This window comes from Myripristis murdjan, chromosome 3, assembly GCF_902150065.1.
Source record: "Myripristis murdjan chromosome 3, fMyrMur1.1, whole genome shotgun sequence".
NCBI classification, from domain to species: Eukaryota; Metazoa; Chordata; class Actinopteri; order Holocentriformes; family Holocentridae; genus Myripristis; species Myripristis murdjan.
The window spans coordinates 24,329,876-24,348,973 of NC_043982.1; the positions used below are offsets into that span (position 1 = coordinate 24,329,876).

Here is a 19,098-nt window from a genome sequence, read left to right on the forward strand (position 1 = left end):
GGAGTGCACACCGTCACAGCCATGAGGTGCAGGACACGCTGTCTTCAAGTTCAGCACACACACACACACACACAGGCATATTGTTCCCCTATTCTCCATTGTTAGCACTGACATGCCTATGTGGACTACTCCTCCTCATCTTACTCCCACTCTGCTACGTTGCAGTAACAGACAAGGACAAGCAGATTGCGTTGTATGGCAGAGAGCAACATCATCTAACCCCTGTACTTCCTGCTGAACACAGGATGAGGAAGGAGGGGAGCTACTGTTACTGATAAACGTCTTTTATACCATTTAGGGGTGGCAGAGTTTCAAATGCCATCACCACTAGTGTCCAATCAATGCATACTTAAGCATCTTTGTGCCCTGATTCAACACAGAGACCCTACTTGAACATGTGTGGCCCTGTGCTGTGAGCCCTCTGCTGACATGAATATGTGTCCTGCAGAGAGTGAATGGGGTCCTCTCCGTTCACTTTACTGTTTGAAATCAATGTTGTGGCTCAGGAAATAGATTGGAGCTATGATAAACACTAAGCAAGTCTTGAGTTTAGCCAGATGGGGATCTGGAGAACACAGAAGCTAAGAGTTGGCCGTTGTTTAGCTCTCTGTCGCCCTCCATTGGTTGAAGCTTGGAATAATATGGTCTGATGATTAAGAGTTAACCAAAGTGCTACTACAGCAGTGGCTCCCAGTGTGGGGCTCCAGGGGTCCTTAAGAAAATACCAATGAATCTTGGGAAATTTTCAGCTTAATACTTTAATTTCACAATTATCTAACTTCCTAAAAAGTTGACTGTTTGGCTTCTAAGTTTCAGTCTCTGTTGGTATGACCTCACTGACAGCTGTATAATTTTAACTGTGAGGCGACAGTGCTAACTCACAGTGAGAAGGTCCTGGGTTCGATTCCCAAGGTCCTTTCTGTGTGGAGTTTGCATGTTCTCCCCGTGTCTGCGTGGGTTTCCTCCGGGCACTCCGGTTTCCTCCCACCATCCAAAGACATGCAGGTCAGGTGAATTGGAGAAGCTAAATTGCCCCTAGGTATGACTGCGTGTGTGGATGTCAGTGTTTGTCTGTCTGCCCTGCGATGGACTGGCGACCTGTCCAGGGTGTTTCCTTCCCTTCTGCCCAATGTGCGCTGGGATAGGCTCCAGCACCCCACCGCGACCCTTGTGAGGATAAGTGGTTTAGAAGATGAATGAATGATCTCCCACACTATAGGACAGAATCTTAAAATTGTTTTAAGATATGAAAAAGTGTGTTATTATTGTTATTGTTATTACTATTTTATCATCGATGGCCTTTGTATGAATAAATTTACTAACACTGGCAGAGCTGCACAGGACAACTACCTACATAAGACTTTATTTGCCTTTTTGGTTGTTGTTGGTGTTAATGGACTTATCCACATACTCTTTCAATGTGACAGTATAAGCTTGTGTGATGTTTTGGGGTGCCTTGGTGACCCAGTGGTCTAAGGCACATGCCACATAACTGTGGTGTCCTGGGTCTGAACTTTGCCTGGGACTTTTTTTGTCAACTGCATTTTAGCCTTGGTACTATTGAAGTTCTATTTCCCATTTAGTCACATCAGTGTTTCAGTAAGGATCAGTCAAAATCTACCTTCCAGCCAGGTATTGTCAGAAGCCAGGTGATGTCGCGAAGCTAATGATGCATGTCAGTTTACAGAAAAGGTGTGAAAGTTAATGATGCTTTTGCTTTACTTGTCTGTAATTATAAAAAGAAGAGGTTAGGATTTCAGACTTTTTCAAGGCTTATCTCTGGTTTACCAAAAACAATTTTAGCTCTCCGATGCACTATCTAGCACTAACTAACCAAAACTGCCTACAAAGCCTAATATCAGATGGCATAGATTACTGTTAGACACCAAGTTAGCCATTTGGGTGTTAAATAATTGTTCCCCCAGAAAATGCGTGTGCTCCAAATATACATGTAGCTTTTTTTTTTTTTCAAATTAATATTTTTATCGCAGGTTGAGAACAGTAAAAATGCAAAAACAGCAGAGAGAAGGAGCAAGACAGATGGACCGAGAACAGCACAGAGGAGGGAGACATGAACAGAGAGGAAAAAAAAGAGCAAAGTAGAATGTGTCCAATCTGTAAAAGGCAAACTGCAGAAAACAAAAAAGGAGTAAATGAGTAAATGAGATCTTATTTTAGGGCAAGTAGGCTAATAAAATGCGGGTCAGTATATCAGTGAATTAATATAGATGTTGTACAGAAAATTAGGAGTAAAAGCAATTTAACATTTCTCTGGAGTGTCTCGTATGGAAAGACTTAAAAATGAAATTTATAATTCATGTGAATTAAAAAAAAAAAATCCCCCACCCAAATTACTTTACTTTGATGGACTATCTTGATAATTAAAGTTTACCAGTAAAACATATCCATCTATTTGCACATCAAGCCTTTGGCTACTTCACTGTAAACAGAACTCAGATTCACCCTCAGAACTGGAGGCTTCTATCTCTGTTTTATTCCTTAAGAAAAAAAAAATAGTCCTGTGTGATATTTTGCACTCATAGTATCATGAGGGTGTCTTCATTGTTGAGCTAATAAAGTTGATTTCATTACATAACACATTTTGCCAGCTGGGGTGTGAAAACTTTGCTGCTCAAAATGTCAGAACTGCACTCTACTCAGATAGAGCTCACAAAATATGACACACAAACAAACATTTAAATGAATCTGAATTTACTTGGGAGCAGAAAGCTTATATTTTTAATCTAGGATTATAATTCTAAGTGTACTGAGTACACTTCAGTACTTGTTCCTTATAGGAGACTGCGCTTTTCGGCTCTGAGTAAACCCACAAAATATTGAAACACAGACTCAACTGTATTATTCACACGTGATGTCTTCTTCTTTTCCTCCCAGAGTTTTCCCTGTTTTCCTTCAACAATGGCATGGTCGTGTCATCCTGCCGGGAGCTGGACAACAACCGCAGTGCCCTTTCTGCCGCCTCGGCCTTTGCCATCGCCACTGCTGGTGCTAATGAAGGCACGCCCACCAAGGAGAAGTACCGCCGCATGTCCCTCGCCAGCACAGGTCAGCCACCTGGAACTGAGCTACAGATGGGGTTGTTGAAGAGTTTAAATTGAAGTGTTGTTACCGAGCTGTGTTTTATTTATCTTAATCTAAAGAAATCCCCAGTAATCTAAGTACAAGAGCAGTTGCAGTAATCCTGTTACAGTCGCTACAAAAACAGATCAATCAGATATTAGATAAGATTGGTTGTTGATTTCTCCAGAGACAAAACAACCCAAAAAGAACCAGGTTAGACATGACCGAAATTGAGTATTCCATGAAATTGTATAGTTGCCTACTGTTTGCTGTAGACCATCAGTGGTTTTGAAGGAAAGTTATTTAATATTCTTCCCAGGTTTTCCCACGGACCAGAGGAATGGGGACAAAGAGTTTATCATCAGGAGAGCTGCCACCAACAGAGTCCTCAATGTGCTGCGTCACTGGGTCTCCAAACACTCCCAGGTATCCAAAAGGTTTTTTGTTTGTTTGTTTGTTTGTTTGTTTGTTTGTTTGTTTGTTTGTTTCTTTCTTTCTTTCTTTCTTTCTTTCTTTCTTTCGCTCTCTGTCCCTCTTCGAACACACACTCATACTGCAGTGACGGTGTTTTCTTGTATTGGGCTCCATTAGGACTTTGAAATGAACACAGAGCTGAAGATGAGGGTCATCAGCTTCCTGGAGGAGGTGATGCATGACCCAGAACTCCTGACACAAGAGAGGAAGGCCGCTGCCAACATTATCAGGTTGGTTTACTGCTGTCACTGCATGATCGCACACACAGTCACAATATCATTATGTCATATTTCATGGTGCAGCTGAATCTTATCCATATTTAGGAGACAATAACAGCTGTGTCAAGCACTGCAATAATTAACAAGCACGTTACACGCAGGTGCCCTGCTGGGCCTGCAGGTGGTGGTAGAGGCAAAGTCATGGAGTCACTCCAATTGCCAGGTTTCCTTCACCCAGCATGAGTGTTGTAACCAAATGTCATGCCAATGCTGAACTAGTTTTTGAGACACAAGTCTGCAAAACAAAACAGTGCCTTCTGTTTAGCTAGCTAGCTAGCTTCAGGTTAGCTAAAACTGTCAGGTTCCCTCCTGTTAGACAACATGGATGTTGTCACCAAATTTCAAGACGACACCTTATAGATTTGGAGATATGCCCCTCTGGACCTATAGGTCCCTGATTCCCAGAGAAATTGAGATACAAAAGTTTTGGATTTGAGAGAAATAAATAAGTCCTCCGAAAGTTTTTTTCCTTTTTTTTTCTTAAAGGAACTGGGGGACTTGAAAGTACTTTTCTATCAAAATGTAACTCTGTAGTTTTCCATCTGAGGATCAATACCCAAAATTGCTTCATTAAGTTTACATTAACCATAATCATGACCATAACCCGACTTCAGACTGCAGCATGGTTTGGTGTAACTTAATAAACTAATTTGGGAATGGTAAAAAATAGTGCTGAGCTTTTCCTTTATGACTTATCCCAAAACATGCTAAATTAATGTTGCTTTGATTTTTACCAAACAAGACCATGACAAATGTGAAGATGTACATGAATATGATGTCTAAGTTGAGTGAGAGAGGCCTGCATTTAGGTCATGTCAGTTTTAGACAAAAATATCAAACAGTGGCACTTGTGTTTTTTTTTTGTTTTTTTTTTTTTATATCTGTGCAGGACTCTGACTCAGGAGGACCCCGGTGACAACCAGGTCAACCTAGAGGAGGTCACACAGATGGTAAGAGAGAGATTACAAAATCCTGCTCTCATCTCAGGGTCAGGGTCACTTGGTGCCCTGTGGAAACGTTCTGTCATTATAATGCTGCTTTTCACATTGTGTGTGTGTGTGTGTGTGTGTGTGTGTGTGTGTGTGTGTGTGTGTGTGTGCGTGTGTGTGTGTGTGTCTCAGGCCATGGAGGATTGTAAGACTGAGCCTTTTGAGAACCACTCTGCCCTGGAGATCGCTGAGCAACTCACTCTGCTGGACCACCTTGTCTTCAAGGTCATCCCATATGAGTGAGTTTACACACACACATGCACACACACATGCATGCATGCACACACATAAAAACATATCCACTTAGTCTTCAAGGTAATCATATATACACAAGTGAGAGGAAGGGGGGAGATAACACACACACACATATATACACTACTCACAAAAAGTTAGGGATATTCGGCTTTCGGGTGAAATTTCAGGATGAACCTAAAATGCATTATAACCTTTACAGGTGAACTTAATGTGACCTTCTGTAAACTTTTGAATGCACATGTCCAACTGTTCAATGTTTCAGTACTTTTTGCACAAGTTGCTGTTCTCTAACAAGGACTTTAACGGCAAAATTCACATCAGGTGTTTGATGCTCCAGCTCATCGAGGTCGTATCATTAGGGAACGGCTGCTGGAGACTGGGTTACCTCAGATGGAGTGGCCTGCACTTTCTCCAGACCTGAATCCCATAGAAAACCTATGGGATCAGCTGAGTCGCCGTGTAGAGGCTCGGAGCTCTGTACCCCAGAACCTCAATGTCCTGAGGGCCGCCCTTCAAGAAGAGTGGGATGCCATGCCTCAGCAGACAATAAGTTGACTTGTGAACAGCATGAGACGTCGTTGTCAAGCTGTAATTGATGCTCAAGGGCACATGACAAGTTATTGAGACACTGACATTTTTTGTTGTGGTATATCCACCACTGTTGTTGGCTTTTGTTTCAAGAAATTGTTTGAGATGAGGAAATCACCAGTGCATGCTTCTACTTAAATGCCCTACTTTCATGATATAATATCACTGTAGCGTGAACTTTTTATATTTTCCATAAATTTCACCCAAAAGCCAAATATCCCTAACTTTTTGTGAGTAGTGTATATATATATATATATATATATATATATATACGTACACAAGAATGTTGGTGTTTTCAATGTTTGCGTATTTGAAGCCATATATTCACTCATCCTACAGGGAGTTCTTCGGTCAAGGCTGGATGAAGAACGACAAGAACGAGAGAACTCCTTACATTATGAAAACAACCAAACATTTCAATGATGTACGTGCTTACTCTGCTATTGTCGAATAACAAAAAAGATAGATGAATAGATAGACACGGTGTTGTTTGTTTCTCATTATTATTGCCATCCCTTTCTTTCCCGCTGTCAGATCAGCAACCTGATTGCCACAGAGATCCTGCACTGGGATGATGTGAACATGCGGGTGGCGGTGATAGAGAAGTGGGTGGCGGTGGCCGACATCTGCCGCTGTCTCCACAACTACAACGCTGTGCTGGAGATCACGTCCTCGCTCAACCGCAGCTCCGTCTTCCGCCTCAAGAAGACATGGCTCAAAGTCTCCAAGCAGGTACATGTCGTTTCTGCCATTTTATCTAAACAGGGAATTGAGGCAGAATCTCATTTAGGTTTTAGCACACACAGTTCTTGTGGAGTTCACTGTGGGCCATCATTCACCTTTAGCTGGACAAGGGATCAGGCAGAGATTGTGGAGGGATCTTGTGATCTTGTAAAATTTCAGAAAACAAGCATCAAACACAGATATGGTGTTTTGGACACAAACAATCATTAATGTAATTTTCACACAGTTCATAATACAATTCAGTATTGTCACATGAATTAAATTAACTGACAAGAGCACAACTTCTATTCATCCAGTGTCTGTGTGACTTGGTGAGGTTTCTAGTCTGTCTCCTCTTTTCTCTCTCCTGGCAAACTGTATCTGTTGTCCCAAGGAGTTTGAATTTGGTGCAGATCGATACAGTTTGTTGATGTTTATTTTTTATTTTTTTGGCAAGAATTAGTTCCCAAGAAACTGTTCACCCCTGTGGGCTGTGGATTACGCCGGTTGTCAGTGTCATTGTTTTTGGAAAGAGCTGTTGCTGTGGAGTTTTCACACACACAGTTTGAGCTTAACAAAACAAAACAAAACCCTTCCAACCACCACACTGTAGGAGAGAGACAGGGAAGATTACAACAGACTAGAAAAATCACCAAATCACTGGGCACTATCTGTATGGATAATAATAATATTACCTTTATAGGACAGTGCTTAGTGGGAAAATAGCTTTTTGTGTTTTGGGTGAACTGTTCCATTAAGATTTACATTATATTTAGGAAATTAAAACTTTGAGTTAAAAAAGAGTGTGATTATGGTAAGGATAAGGTTTTATTGATGGCTTAATAAGAAAAACATTCAAAATGGAAAACACTCATGTTAGGGAGCTTCTTATAGAGAACTGAACTAAGACCTTTATTTTCTAATGAGCTATTTCAATGTTATGTACCATATGTTCTCCTTCCTTTATGGATCATGGTGCCTCCCTCATATCCCCCCTTGTACTGGATGTTTCGACGGCTTTCTGGCCGGTCATCATCCTGTGCAGCTGTGGCTGTTGTCAGTCGAGACCTCCTGCTGCTTTTGTGGTCTTTATTTTGTCTGCTAGTGTATTTTATTTTCTAATACAACTGTATTGTCTGGAATTTGCTCACTGGGTCAACACACGCACCTGTCTGGCCATGAAGGGGTCTCTTCTCTCTGCGGTCCTTCTCAAGATTTCTTCCATTTTTCCTGTTCCATCTGGGGGTTTTATAAGGATTAGGTCAAGTGGTGTCCTCCTGTTTTGTTTGTTGCAAACTTGTGGGCCTGTAAAGCCCTTTGAGACTGTAAACAGTGATTTTGGCCTCTAAATACAATTAAATTTGAACTTGAAACTTGGTGGGAAAACATGTTCCTTAGTTTTTGTCCAGGAAGTATGTTTTTGAATGGAATGTATCAAAATTTTGGCAGACAAGGCATGTTAAACAGCACAGTATCATTTGCATTCCCACAGGCTGCAAGCTGCTGCAAGCTGCATCTCTTTGTAATCATTATCAAAGAAAGCAAAAGACAAAAGACAGTATGGACAGTATGACAGTAAGGATGAAAGTGAATGGCAAATGCACATGTTGACACAAGATCGCTATTATTTGGGGGACATTTTGAGGATAAACAGTGCTCCTCTGCCTTACCACTATTTGTTAGGTTTGAATGAAATGACAGCTGGCAATAATGGTTCTGTTTTGATCTATTTGCCAGACCAAGACAGTGATTGACAAGTTACAGAAGCTAGTGTCATCCGAGGGAAGATTCAAAAACCTGAGAGAGGCTCTGAAGAAGTAAGTATTCATAGCTTTCGCTTTTACCTCTCACTTTTCTGTTATTTGTCACATACAATGGTTGGTGGGAGGGGTGTGTGTGTGTGTGTGTGTGTGTGTGTGTGTGTTTGTGTGTGTGTGTGTGTGTGTGTGTGTTTGTGTGTGAGAGAGAGAGAGCGAGAGAGAATGAACATATGAATGTGTGAGTTAGTGGTCGCATGTATTATATAAATGTTTTCTGTACCTGTGTCAGTATGTACTTATCTGTGTACATGTATGTGTTGTATATGTATATTTCTTGTCTTTCTCTGACCTGCCTGCTGTTCCTCAGCTGTGATCCTCCATGCGTCCCATATCTGGGAATGTACTTGACTGACCTGGCCTTCATCGAGGAGGGAACGCCCAACTACACTGAGGACAACCTGGTCAACTTCTCCAAGATGAGAATGGTAACAAATACCAAAAAAAGGGGGATGCTGGATGCTCACTTGGTATATAGACAGTAACATGCACTCGGTTTAAATCCACATCTCCACTTTCACTGCATGTCAACTATCCTATTGTTGTTTTGCTGTATTTATTGTGTGCAAAATGACCAGGAGGCATGTGTTTGTTTCTTACTGTGAAAGATACTGACGTTCGTCTCTACAAGTTGGTGTTTTACACTGTTTTCATTTCATTTGTCCTTAGATATCTCACATAATCAGGGAGATACGACAGTTTCAGCAAACGGCTTACAAGATAGATTATCAGCCAAAGGTGAGATCATTTTCAGTGTTGCTGCTTTGATACAAAGTTTTAGGGGCTAACGATTTTGACTGGAAAACATAAAACACTTTTCTGCCATTCTTGGTTGTGGCGATTGTGGTAACTTCTTCTTTAAAAAAGGACCACTTTACGACTTCATGTCTACAGATTAACTTTATTTAGGACGGGCAAAGTCAGTATGTCCATACAGAGGCTTACAGCATGCCATCTTATAAGGAAGAAGAATGTAACACACACCTGGGAGGAGGAACTCTAACCCTAAAGCCCCCAAAGTCACAAAAACAGCTTCCCTTTACAAGTAGCTACCCCTAGCGAGAATATGGCTAGTATTAAACTTATTTTTATAATAATTACATTACAACATTTCTCCCCATATAAATTCTAACATTCCCAATATGAATGAACTTGTAAAACAGTAGCAGTGGAGTCGTTAGTCTTCTTACACCTAAACTTATCCTTGTGTTACAGAAACAATTATTTTTCTTGCCACAATTCTAAGAGATTTTTTGAGGATGATGTGAAATTACACTTTTGTAATTCAGGATGTTCAACCTCTCTTTTGAATTTTGTAATTTTCCGTCACAGACAACAATGAATGGCCAGTACCAGAGGCTGTTCAATACGTGAACCAGATGAGAAATTTAGTCTGTCACATTGGGACACAGGGACGCATAAAAAGATTACTCTTGTCACACCAAATCATGTGACAAAGAAAAAAAAGAAAAAAAAAATCTTAAATACAAAGGTGATGAAAAAGGGACAGGAAGAAAAGAAAGAAAGAAAGAAAGAAAGAAAGAAAGAAAGAAAGAAAGAAACTAAGTGAATGGAGGCTGACGTTTTGCTAAAATGCGCTGTAGACCTTACCAATTATTGACGAAATATTTAGTATTTTGCTCAGCATCAGGTATTCATGCACGGTATTCACACCCTCATTCTTTTGTTAATTAAACAATGACCATGAAAAAAACAACATTAATCCCAAAATGAGAAAAGATGATTTATGCCAGACTTCGCTATTAGGTAGTCCTATTTTCCATCTGCGGTCCCTCGGCAGGTGCAGACAAAGCAATCAGCAGACAATAAAAACATTCATTTACATGCAACACCATTACATAGACTCTATCACACAGACAACTGTAAAGACAAATCTACTAGCGCTCATCAGCATATAAATACCTTAAGAACATTCATCCGTTGCAACTATAAAATTACAATTGATTACAGTTAAAAATCACAATCATGGTCAGGATTAATGCGGACATGACTGGTTCTAAGTGTTGAATTTGCAGTTATGTAACAATGAAATCACAAACTAACTGTTGTGACTGTGTTTCTGTTTGGTCAGGCTGCACAGTATTTGCTGGACAGCAGTTCAGTGCTGGATGAGGAGAGCCTGTATGATGCCTCTCTGAGAATTGAGCCCAAAACTTCGTCATGAAGAGGATCACTCTGTCTCTCTTTCTCTCTCTCTCTCTCTCGCTCGCTCTATTTCTCTCTCTCGCTCTCTCTCTCTCTCTCTCTCTCGCTCTCTCTCTCGCTCTCTGTCTCTCTCTCTCAAACCAAGTGGAGTGTACAGGAACTATATATCAGAGTGTACATAAACTATTTGTATTAGACACATTAGGCCGTGCCCTTCCAATATGTGCTCCCTAATGGACTCGTTGTGTATAGTCGTTATTAGAGATTGAGTAGAAGCCCAGAGAGGTTTTATTTATAGAGTATTTATATGTTGTTTATTGTCTTCAAGATCATCTTATGATGAAGTTATTTTAAACCATGTTATAAAGAGAGTACAGAGTATATAGACAAGATATTTAGTCATGTTATGATGGAAAGGTGTAGTATGGTTGGGGTCTAATTTATGAGAGGAGATGGTTGCATAATGAGGTTTGGCTCATAATGATCAAGTCCCACCTTTCCACCAGGATGTTAGAGTCCAGGAAGAATGGCAGATGACTGTGGTGATCTTTATATAATTAATAGTCCTAATTACAAATATTCTTCATTAGTGCTGCAGGCAATACCGCAACCTATTCCCTCTCAAATGTAGATCAAAAGTATAGAGGGATGTTTTAATGCAACGCTCATATCTACTAATCTTGTTGCCATATCATTAATTACATATTCTGAGCCATGAAAAAGGGAAAACATAAAAAAAAAAATCCTAACAATAGCAGAATAGAGGGACAGAACAGTGTAAGTTCACCATCAGGTGCAGCCTGAGCAGTGAAAAGTGGGACTGCCATGATGGCAAATGTGATATTTTATGTAGCCACTCAAAGAAAAAGAAAAGAGGAGCTGGCGTCGAGCCGACACAAGGTCACCTGCTGATTTCTGATTGAGTCAGGACACTTTCCTTTTCGTTTCGGAGTGATGGGTTTTCATGCTTTGCTTCTGTCTCCTTATTCCCCTGGTGGGCAACATGATGTACATAAGCACCGGGCAACGTATGTAGCAGATGTAACCAATATTGAGCCACTTCAGGAAGTTAAATTCCCAGCTTCTACACTCAGACAGTGAGAACATTGTTTTCATGGTTAATCCTCCTTGGCCAGTGCATTATGGTTTTTTGCCTTAATCATGAAATGGATTAGTATATATATATCACAAAAAGTATGTAAACTATTTTGTTCTACAATTTGCCAATGAAACAGAAATATTTGCTGTGTACAGTATTGTGTACAGGCAGTCTAATGCATTTCCTAATGTGTAATGTGTGAAAAAAAAAAAAACAACATATCCCTTGAAATGTGTTATCCTTATGATTGTTCAACTCTGTAATACCTTTTCTGTGTATGATAATATAACACAAATCTGAAATTCAACTTGTAAGTGTAACACATACTGTATCCTGTCTATTCCAATGTTTTAGCAGGACTATACAGTAGTAATATTGTGCTTATTCTTGGAATATTTGTATGTATTTTTTACAAGCTTTGTATAGAAAAACACCCAAGGCTTAAGTGGCAGGCATGTACCACTTTCACGTGTTTAAATCAAAATCTATATCTAGAACAGTATGTGTACTGTATTTAACTCCCACCCATGCACATGAATCTATACCCTATAAACAGACACATCAAATGTTTGCAGTGAGCAATACCCAGTGGTATGAGAATTATCTTTCAGTCTATTTCAACAGCTTGAGTAGTATTTCCAGTTTTGTATAAAACTGTATTCTTTCCTGATTACCTCTTGTTAATAAATCTATTCTTTCTCAGGGGGAAACGTGTCTTTAAGGGTACCAAATGAATCTCTCCCGCTGCAAAGTGATGTCTAGTATATGCTTTAATAATAAAGAGGCAAGGTGGAATGTGTAAGTATGCTGTGCTGAGGCAAACACACTAATTAAAACGATCAATGGTTTTGCTACAATGTAATAAAATAAAGTGGGAGGGGGGGGGGGACAGGCCAGGTCACGTGACGCGCACATAGTGTTCCTGGCTACGCGGAAGTATGGCGCCCGGTGCATTTGTTTGTTTTATAAGTCTCTCCGTTCTCGGTTTAGTCAATTTAACGCCGTTAGTTCTGCTCGAAGGTAAGTGGGTAAAGCTTGTAGAAACAGATGCATGACTTTGCTGTCCATGCGAGAGGGGTTTGTTGTAGTTACGGTTATTGAAACCAGCTGAAAAAGCAACGAATTCCACAACAAATACGTAAACTCCGCGTTTGTTTCCAATAAAAATAGTTGTAGCATCTCAATGCGGCAAGCGGCAAGTTGTAATTTGAAATTGAAACTTTTTTTTTCCTTTTATTGCGAAAATGACACCTGCTTTGAAGTACATTGAATAGCCTACGAATATTGAAATATAGTTTGTTGTCATGCGTAATGAACCTGTGTGGCTTCCTTCTGTGCCCTACCAGAGGAGTACCGCTTCAAAGAATGGATGTCAGAGGTAATGTACAGCTGTTCCTAGTATAAGTTATACTTTACATGGTCATGACACTGAAAACAAAGTAAACTGTTGACCTTTAAAGCTCCATGTATTTATCCTCTATTTTTGAGTTTATCTACCCTAAAAAAAAATGTTTTCTCTGATGTGCAGCACAACAAAGTGTATGAAATTGAGGAGTATTACCACCGGCTTCAGATATTCACTGAGAACAAGAGGAATATCGATCGTCACAATGCTGGGAATCACTCCTTCACAAGTACGGTGCCTGCAGTACTATCCGTTTAACATATCTCCAAGGCGCATTATTAAGCGGTGTAGGGATTAGTGCAGTATAATCTATTCTCACTTGGCTCGTTGTCGGTTTTCTTCCAGTGGGGCTGAATCAGTTCTCGGACATGACATCTGAGGAATTCAGGAAGTCCGTCCTTTTGACTGAGCCTCAGGTATGTCATATTTTAGGGATTTAGCAGGCAGTGTTGTTCAGAGTTGTATAAGTTTATATTGCATTGACATCAGCTTGGGTTCCAGAGCAAAAGAGCTTTTTTTTTTTTTTTTTTTTTTTTTTTTTTTTTTTTTTTTTAACATGGATATCATTTCTATTGTAATTCTGTGACTCTGCCTCTCCACAGAACTGCTCAGCCACTAAAGGCAGCCATGTCAGCAGGAATGGCCCTTACCCTGAATTTGTGGACTGGAGAAAAAGAGGAAACTTTGTGTCTCCTGTGAAGAACCAGGTATCCTATTTGTTAGAGCCCCACTTGCTCTTGCTGACACCAAACATCTGCCAGCTGGCCAAAGAACCACATCCGCTTAGAGGGAGGTTTAGGATTACATTATTCATATAATGCTACAAGCATGAGATGTGCATTACTCTTGCGTTACTTGAATGGGAAGATGTGCGCCTTAAAAACATGTTGTGTTTGTCTCTTTAGGGTCACTGTGGAAGCTGCTGGACTTTCTCCACCACTGGCTGCTTGGAGTCAGTCACTGCTATCGCTACCGGGAAGCTATTACTTCTGGTGAGATCTGCTAATCCATTATTTACTAGTTAATCCATAATCCAGATGTCACAGGGACCCTTTCAGGTCACTGAGCACTGTGCTGAGAAATGTCAAAGATCTCAGGAAGTCACTCACAGGGGTGATTTAAATGCAAAATGAATATCTGACCAACTTGATTTTTAAAAAATGCATTGCACATATTGCTGTTTGCAGTATTAGGTCTGTTTGTTTAAGTTTATTGTTGCATTGAATTTTAAATGCGAAATGCATGTTTTATTTATCTCTGTTTCAGTCTGAACAGCAGCTGATTGACTGTGCCCAAGACTTCAATAACCATGGATGCATGGGGTTAGTAATATTATCATGTTGTGTGTCATGTCATGTGTTTTTTTTTTTTTTTTAACCTAGATTACCATTTTTACACGTGCTTTCAGCCAGTGGCAGCAATATTTGCCCACTGGCCAGTGAAGATAACTCAATTAACTGGTTTGTTTCAGTGGGCTCCCCAGCCAGGCATTTGAGTACATCAAATACAACAATGGGCTTATGACAGAAGATGACTATCCCTACAAAGGCCATGTATGATTTTTATGGAGCAATATCTTCTACCTCTGTACTTTCAGTTTTTTTTCCCCTTAATAAAATATTTTTCTTTCCCATCTTAGGATGACACTTGCCATTTCAAGTCAACACTGGCAGCTGCTTTTGTCAAAGATGTTGTTAACATAACAAGTGTGAGTGTATAGATAAATGAAAATGCATAGTCACACCAGTCGTGCTGTGTGTGCACGGTGAAACTCCTAATTGTGTTAAACTGTCATTACTAGCCATAATTTCAGCAATGTATTGCTTGGTAGCAAGATTTTTAACAAGGAGGAACAAACATTAGAGATTATTTTGTCTGGCAAATTAGTTTTAACTTTCTTTTGATAAAATACACTATGACACTAGAATCGTGAATACTTTGTTACAGCTTTTGTATACTGTATTGTATTCTTAACATCCTACTACAAGTACTTTAACTTTAATTCACTCGTTTACTGACTGAAATGTCGGTTTGTTTGTCTGACAACAGTATGATGAAAACGGCATGGTTGACGCTGTGGCCAGGCTCAACCCTGTCAGCTTTGGATACCAAGTCACAGCAGATTTTATGCACTACAAGGAAGGTGTTTATACCAGGTAAGAGTAGGCTGTGTGTAGCTAAACAATTACATTCCTCTTGTTGAAGTGTAAAAAGTGTGAGACATTGATGGAGTTTGGTGAGATTGCACTGTGGCCGCCTTGTTGCTGTGCCTGAATTTCCTGCACCAAAGAGGAGAGTTGGTTTCCAGGATTATTTAACTAACATGGTTCCCACTGAAATCTGCAGAGACCAAAAGCTTGATCAGTGGCTGTTGGTGGGATTTGACCGTTGTAATCAGCTTGTGTCCACATGACAGGGCAACGAATGTACCAGATTTTTTTTTTTTTTTTTTTTTTTTGCAAAAAAGGTCCTTGACCACTGCCCCAGTGTAATGACAAGATTTATAGCAGTTTTACAGCCGTATGCTCAGTGCTATCTGCTCCACTTATTTTGCTTCAACATTCACACTGACCTAAATTAGTACTGGACACAAATATGATACTCTGCTGCCAAGCTTCTCATGACACAGTATATTTGCCAAAAAGTCAATGAATTCCTTCAATGTTTATGAACACTAGGTTAACCCTGGCTTGCTCTCAAGCTGTTGTGTTCATATCATCTTCATCCAGCCCAAATGATGATGATTTGCTCCTCCTTAGTCAGATACTCGTCATGTCTCCAATAAAGAGCTAATCAGATGGTCTTAAAGTTCTCTCACCTTGCTCTCCTGTCTGTCTAAACTGTGTTCAGTGAAAAAACTAAATTACAAGACTATGGCATTGTTAATCCACTCAGCATTGTTTTTTTGTGCCACGGCTCTGTCTTTTTAACAGTATCTAGGGGCGGGGGGGACACAATCAGATACCACCAACATGTCTCTGTACAGGCAGCCCACTCTTCCTACAAAAGAGATGTACTTTATATTGATCTAAAATCATCAATGTTCTCTCTCCTCAGCACCCGGTGTAAAAACACTACAGACATGGTGAATCATGCAGTCCTAGCTGTGGGTTATGGTGCCACTGAGAACGGCATGCCATATTGGATTGTAAAGAACTCTTGGGGCACAGCCTGGGGAATGGAGGGGTAAATATAGAGCTCCAGTCTTATTTGTGTGTGTGTGTGTGTGTGTGTGTGTGTGTCTGCCTGTCTGTCTGTCTGCCTTTGTAGGCATAGGTGTGGATTTCAATGTGATGTGTTACTGTGAAGGATTTGGACACATGGTATTTTTTTTATTATTCTTCTTTCAGATATTTTTTGATTGAGCGAGGGAAGAACATGTGCGGACTGGCTGCATGCTCCTCCTACCCTCTGCCTTTGTTTTGAGCAACACGTCAGCAAAGAAGAACATTGATGAACGGGAAAATCTTGCTCACAAGCAGCGTAAATAGAGTAATGATGTCTGATACTTGAATGGGAACTTGATGGTTTTGGCATTAGTGTTTTTACATTTCCTCAAGTGTATTTACTGGATCTATTTTATTATAGAGACTTGTATAAATTAAGGGCTACTAAAGCATTTTGTGGAAATGATTTCACAACATTGAATTAGCATCTGAAACTTCAAAACACACAGCATAAAACCAAATACAGAAAATGTCATGTTGAACTAACACCCATCTTCAAGTAATTTTTCTGAGAATATTTTTATTTTCTCAAATTTATTTATAACCAAATACCATAAACCCAAGTTTGTTTTACTTAAAAGGAGACAGATTTTTTAAAAGTTAGATTATTAAAATATTTTATTGACCCCTATCTCTCAATACACACAGTCCATATTGTGACATGTTAGGCACTCCAATTATATTGCCTTATTTATTCAACTGAAGTAGGAAGCTTTATCCTCTTGGGTCCAAACTGGGTGTAATATCAATGTATGCACACATCAGCTGTCAGCTGCACACATATTATGTGTGCGAATCCAAATAAAGGTTGAATGAATGAATATTATATTAAATCCTATGTGAAGCAGTCCTAATGTTCTCATGAAGCCTTTAATTAATAGTCAAAATTTGTTCGCATGTGAATGGCATATATTATATTTTAAAATATGTTGGACTAGTAAAGACCTGAAGAAGGGAGACCTGAGATATTATTCACTTTTTTGACTGCCGCCTTTTTATCTGTGAACCCTACTTTGCTGCTTTGGGCGGAGCAATCTTTTCATTTTCAGAACACCTAGAAGTGTTCTTGTCATCTCATTTGTGTGATACATATGTACAGTGTTTGTTTGTGTGTTTATGAATGTGTGTGATGCACAGCAACAAGGGGGTGCAGACCACAGCGCCTGCTCCAGACACAACGGGTGAGGGCGTCTGAAAAGCCAGTTTGCACTGCAAAGTGCAGAGTTGAAAAGGAACTTGTAATAAGCCAGTGCTATCCACTCCTCTTAATAAAATTACAGTTAAAAGTGACTTTTTCTAATGTTGATTCTGTGTTCTGTATGTGATGTCCTCATATATTTTATGTAGTTATCAATAAAAATTATTTTTATATTATGTAAGTTACCATTTTACAGTCTGTTGACAGTTAAAAGTTAAAAGGGACAATAGAAATAGAAATACTTATGGACATTGATGACCTAGATCCACCTGGGGTCAAAAAGGACAAAGGTGTCAAAATGTGAAAAAAAAAAAAGATTTTTTGTTAGTTTTTAAACTGAATTACGGTTTTTATATGCATTTGAGTGTGAAGTGGTGAACATGGAAAAAAATTAAAGTTAAACAGCTGTTTTTGCCACAATGAAACAGCAGAGAACATTTCTGCTGTCAAAACACACTCACTTATACAGACTAGCTTCAAAGGCATACAAGCTGTAAAAATTGTAATAGTTGCCATGGTGAAACTGTATGGCCTTCTTTCATCATGTTTTAAATTTTATTTTCATTTTTATTTTCTGCATTCTTGCTAACTACTAACCCCACCCCCTCTCCCACACTGTAAAATGTTTCACTTCATGTCCACAAAAAGCTGTTTGAGAGGAAGAGATCTGCCCACTGTATTGGTAGCTCCAAAAAATTAATGGCAAAATTTCTCTCTCTTCTTCTCAATGCATTTGTTTGAAAAAGCTTTTCCCACAGAAAACACCTACCCAAAACAAACAAGGCAAACTTTATTGATTATAATATCCTAATTACTGGACACACTGACAAATAAGAAGAGAAAAAATTGGCCAGTCAAGCAAGGCTAGACTGATTTTTAAAATTATCAGCAGCATTGAGTTATATCAACTACAAAGATTATGTCTTCCATATCAGATCCCAGAGTAAAGTAGTCACTGTCTTTAGTAAATGACTGCTACTGTTGTGTCATACAGCCTGATGCTGGGAGCGTGCTGTGGAGCATTAGTAATCAAGAGTGAATGTTTCAGGAGGTTTCTAATGGTTGGTTTTCCACTTAGCTGAGAACGATAAGCTACAAAAGCAAGACAGCATGACTGAATATGTCTTTAGAGTCAATCGTGTATAATGTACACTAAAACAAGAGCCCCAATTAGAGAAAAGATGCTTCAGGCCTATGCCATGCCAAAGCTGTGTTTATCATTGGAAACTCAAGTCGACACAGACCACTCACACATGGAATTGTTCGTTATGAAAGCACTGTTTTTGCAAATGAAAAATTCTTCGTGATGTGGTAACATTAACCACGTGTTAAATACATACTGATAGTGGATTTCCTTCAAAATTAGAAACTTGAACATTTGCAATTTTTACAATTGGCCTTATAGTTCGATTGTCTCTTGCATTATCCAATGTATTATATAGTTCATGACAGCTTGATTGCCAGCAGAAGACAGATAAACCAGGAGCCAGATGTACTTTCTCTATCTTGTTATTTAGGTCTGTTGCATTAGATACACGCCCAGTCAACATTCACACACATAGCATCACACATTCCAGAAATAACGCATGGGCAGTGGTTGGCCTGTCCATGTCCGAGTAACTGGCCAATTATTCTCGGTTGCGTTTAAGTCCAACCTATGTACGGGGCAGGCCCAGCCCAAGATAAATGTGCATCCTTTCCTGATATCGGGGCTCATTCTGATAGAGATCCTGCGAGAGCTCTGTCACTCTGAGACCAGCGCTGCCTTGCTTTATATGTGGCCATAATAAATATTTCA

At 39.6% G+C, this 19,098-nt stretch overlaps 2 protein-coding genes across 2 annotated transcripts in view; both read left to right on the plus strand.

Moving 5' to 3' along the window:
* The window catches only part of LOC115357305 (ras-specific guanine nucleotide-releasing factor 1-like), a 34,902-nt gene extending 24,457 nt beyond the window's left edge, over nucleotides 1–10,445 (plus strand). Inside the window, exons 17-27 of the mRNA XM_030048731.1 lie at nucleotides 2,896–3,066; nucleotides 3,401–3,507; nucleotides 3,673–3,785; nucleotides 4,723–4,783; nucleotides 4,955–5,061; nucleotides 6,005–6,089; nucleotides 6,200–6,397; nucleotides 8,126–8,205; nucleotides 8,516–8,633; nucleotides 8,875–8,943; nucleotides 10,298–10,445. Of these exons, the coding sequence (XP_029904591.1) occupies nucleotides 2,896–3,066; nucleotides 3,401–3,507; nucleotides 3,673–3,785; nucleotides 4,723–4,783; nucleotides 4,955–5,061; nucleotides 6,005–6,089; nucleotides 6,200–6,397; nucleotides 8,126–8,205; nucleotides 8,516–8,633; nucleotides 8,875–8,943; nucleotides 10,298–10,390 (1,202 nt within the window). The 3' untranslated portion in view covers nucleotides 10,391–10,445. The remainder of the gene's footprint in view (nucleotides 1–2,895; nucleotides 3,067–3,400; nucleotides 3,508–3,672; nucleotides 3,786–4,722; nucleotides 4,784–4,954; nucleotides 5,062–6,004; nucleotides 6,090–6,199; nucleotides 6,398–8,125; nucleotides 8,206–8,515; nucleotides 8,634–8,874; nucleotides 8,944–10,297) is intronic.
* A 1,919-nt stretch (nucleotides 10,446–12,364) lies between these two features.
* On the plus strand, nucleotides 12,365–17,392 carry LOC115378907 (pro-cathepsin H-like). The gene is made up of 12 exons (XM_030079476.1): nucleotides 12,365–12,490; nucleotides 12,817–12,848; nucleotides 12,999–13,104; nucleotides 13,221–13,291; nucleotides 13,478–13,582; nucleotides 13,781–13,867; nucleotides 14,142–14,197; nucleotides 14,347–14,428; nucleotides 14,515–14,583; nucleotides 14,925–15,031; nucleotides 15,933–16,061; nucleotides 16,226–17,392. The coding sequence occupies exons 1-12, from the start codon at nucleotides 12,409–12,411 to the stop codon at nucleotides 16,299–16,301; spliced, it is 1,002 nt and encodes a 333-aa protein (XP_029935336.1). The 5' UTR covers nucleotides 12,365–12,408; the 3' UTR covers nucleotides 16,302–17,392.
* The last annotated feature ends 1,706 nt before the right edge of the window (nucleotides 17,393–19,098 follow it).

Coding starts and splice junctions, on each gene's coding strand:
- LOC115378907 (XM_030079476.1), top strand. CDS start 12,409: ATGGCGCCCGGTGCATTTGTTTGTTTTATAAGTCTCTCCGTTCTCGGT. Junction 13,868..14,141: donor CCGGGAAGCTATTACTTCTG/GTGAGATCTGCT, acceptor TCTCTGTTTCAG/TCTGAACAGCAGCTGATTGA. Junction 14,584..14,924: donor ATGTTGTTAACATAACAAGT/GTGAGTGTATAG, acceptor GTCTGACAACAG/TATGATGAAAACGGCATGGT.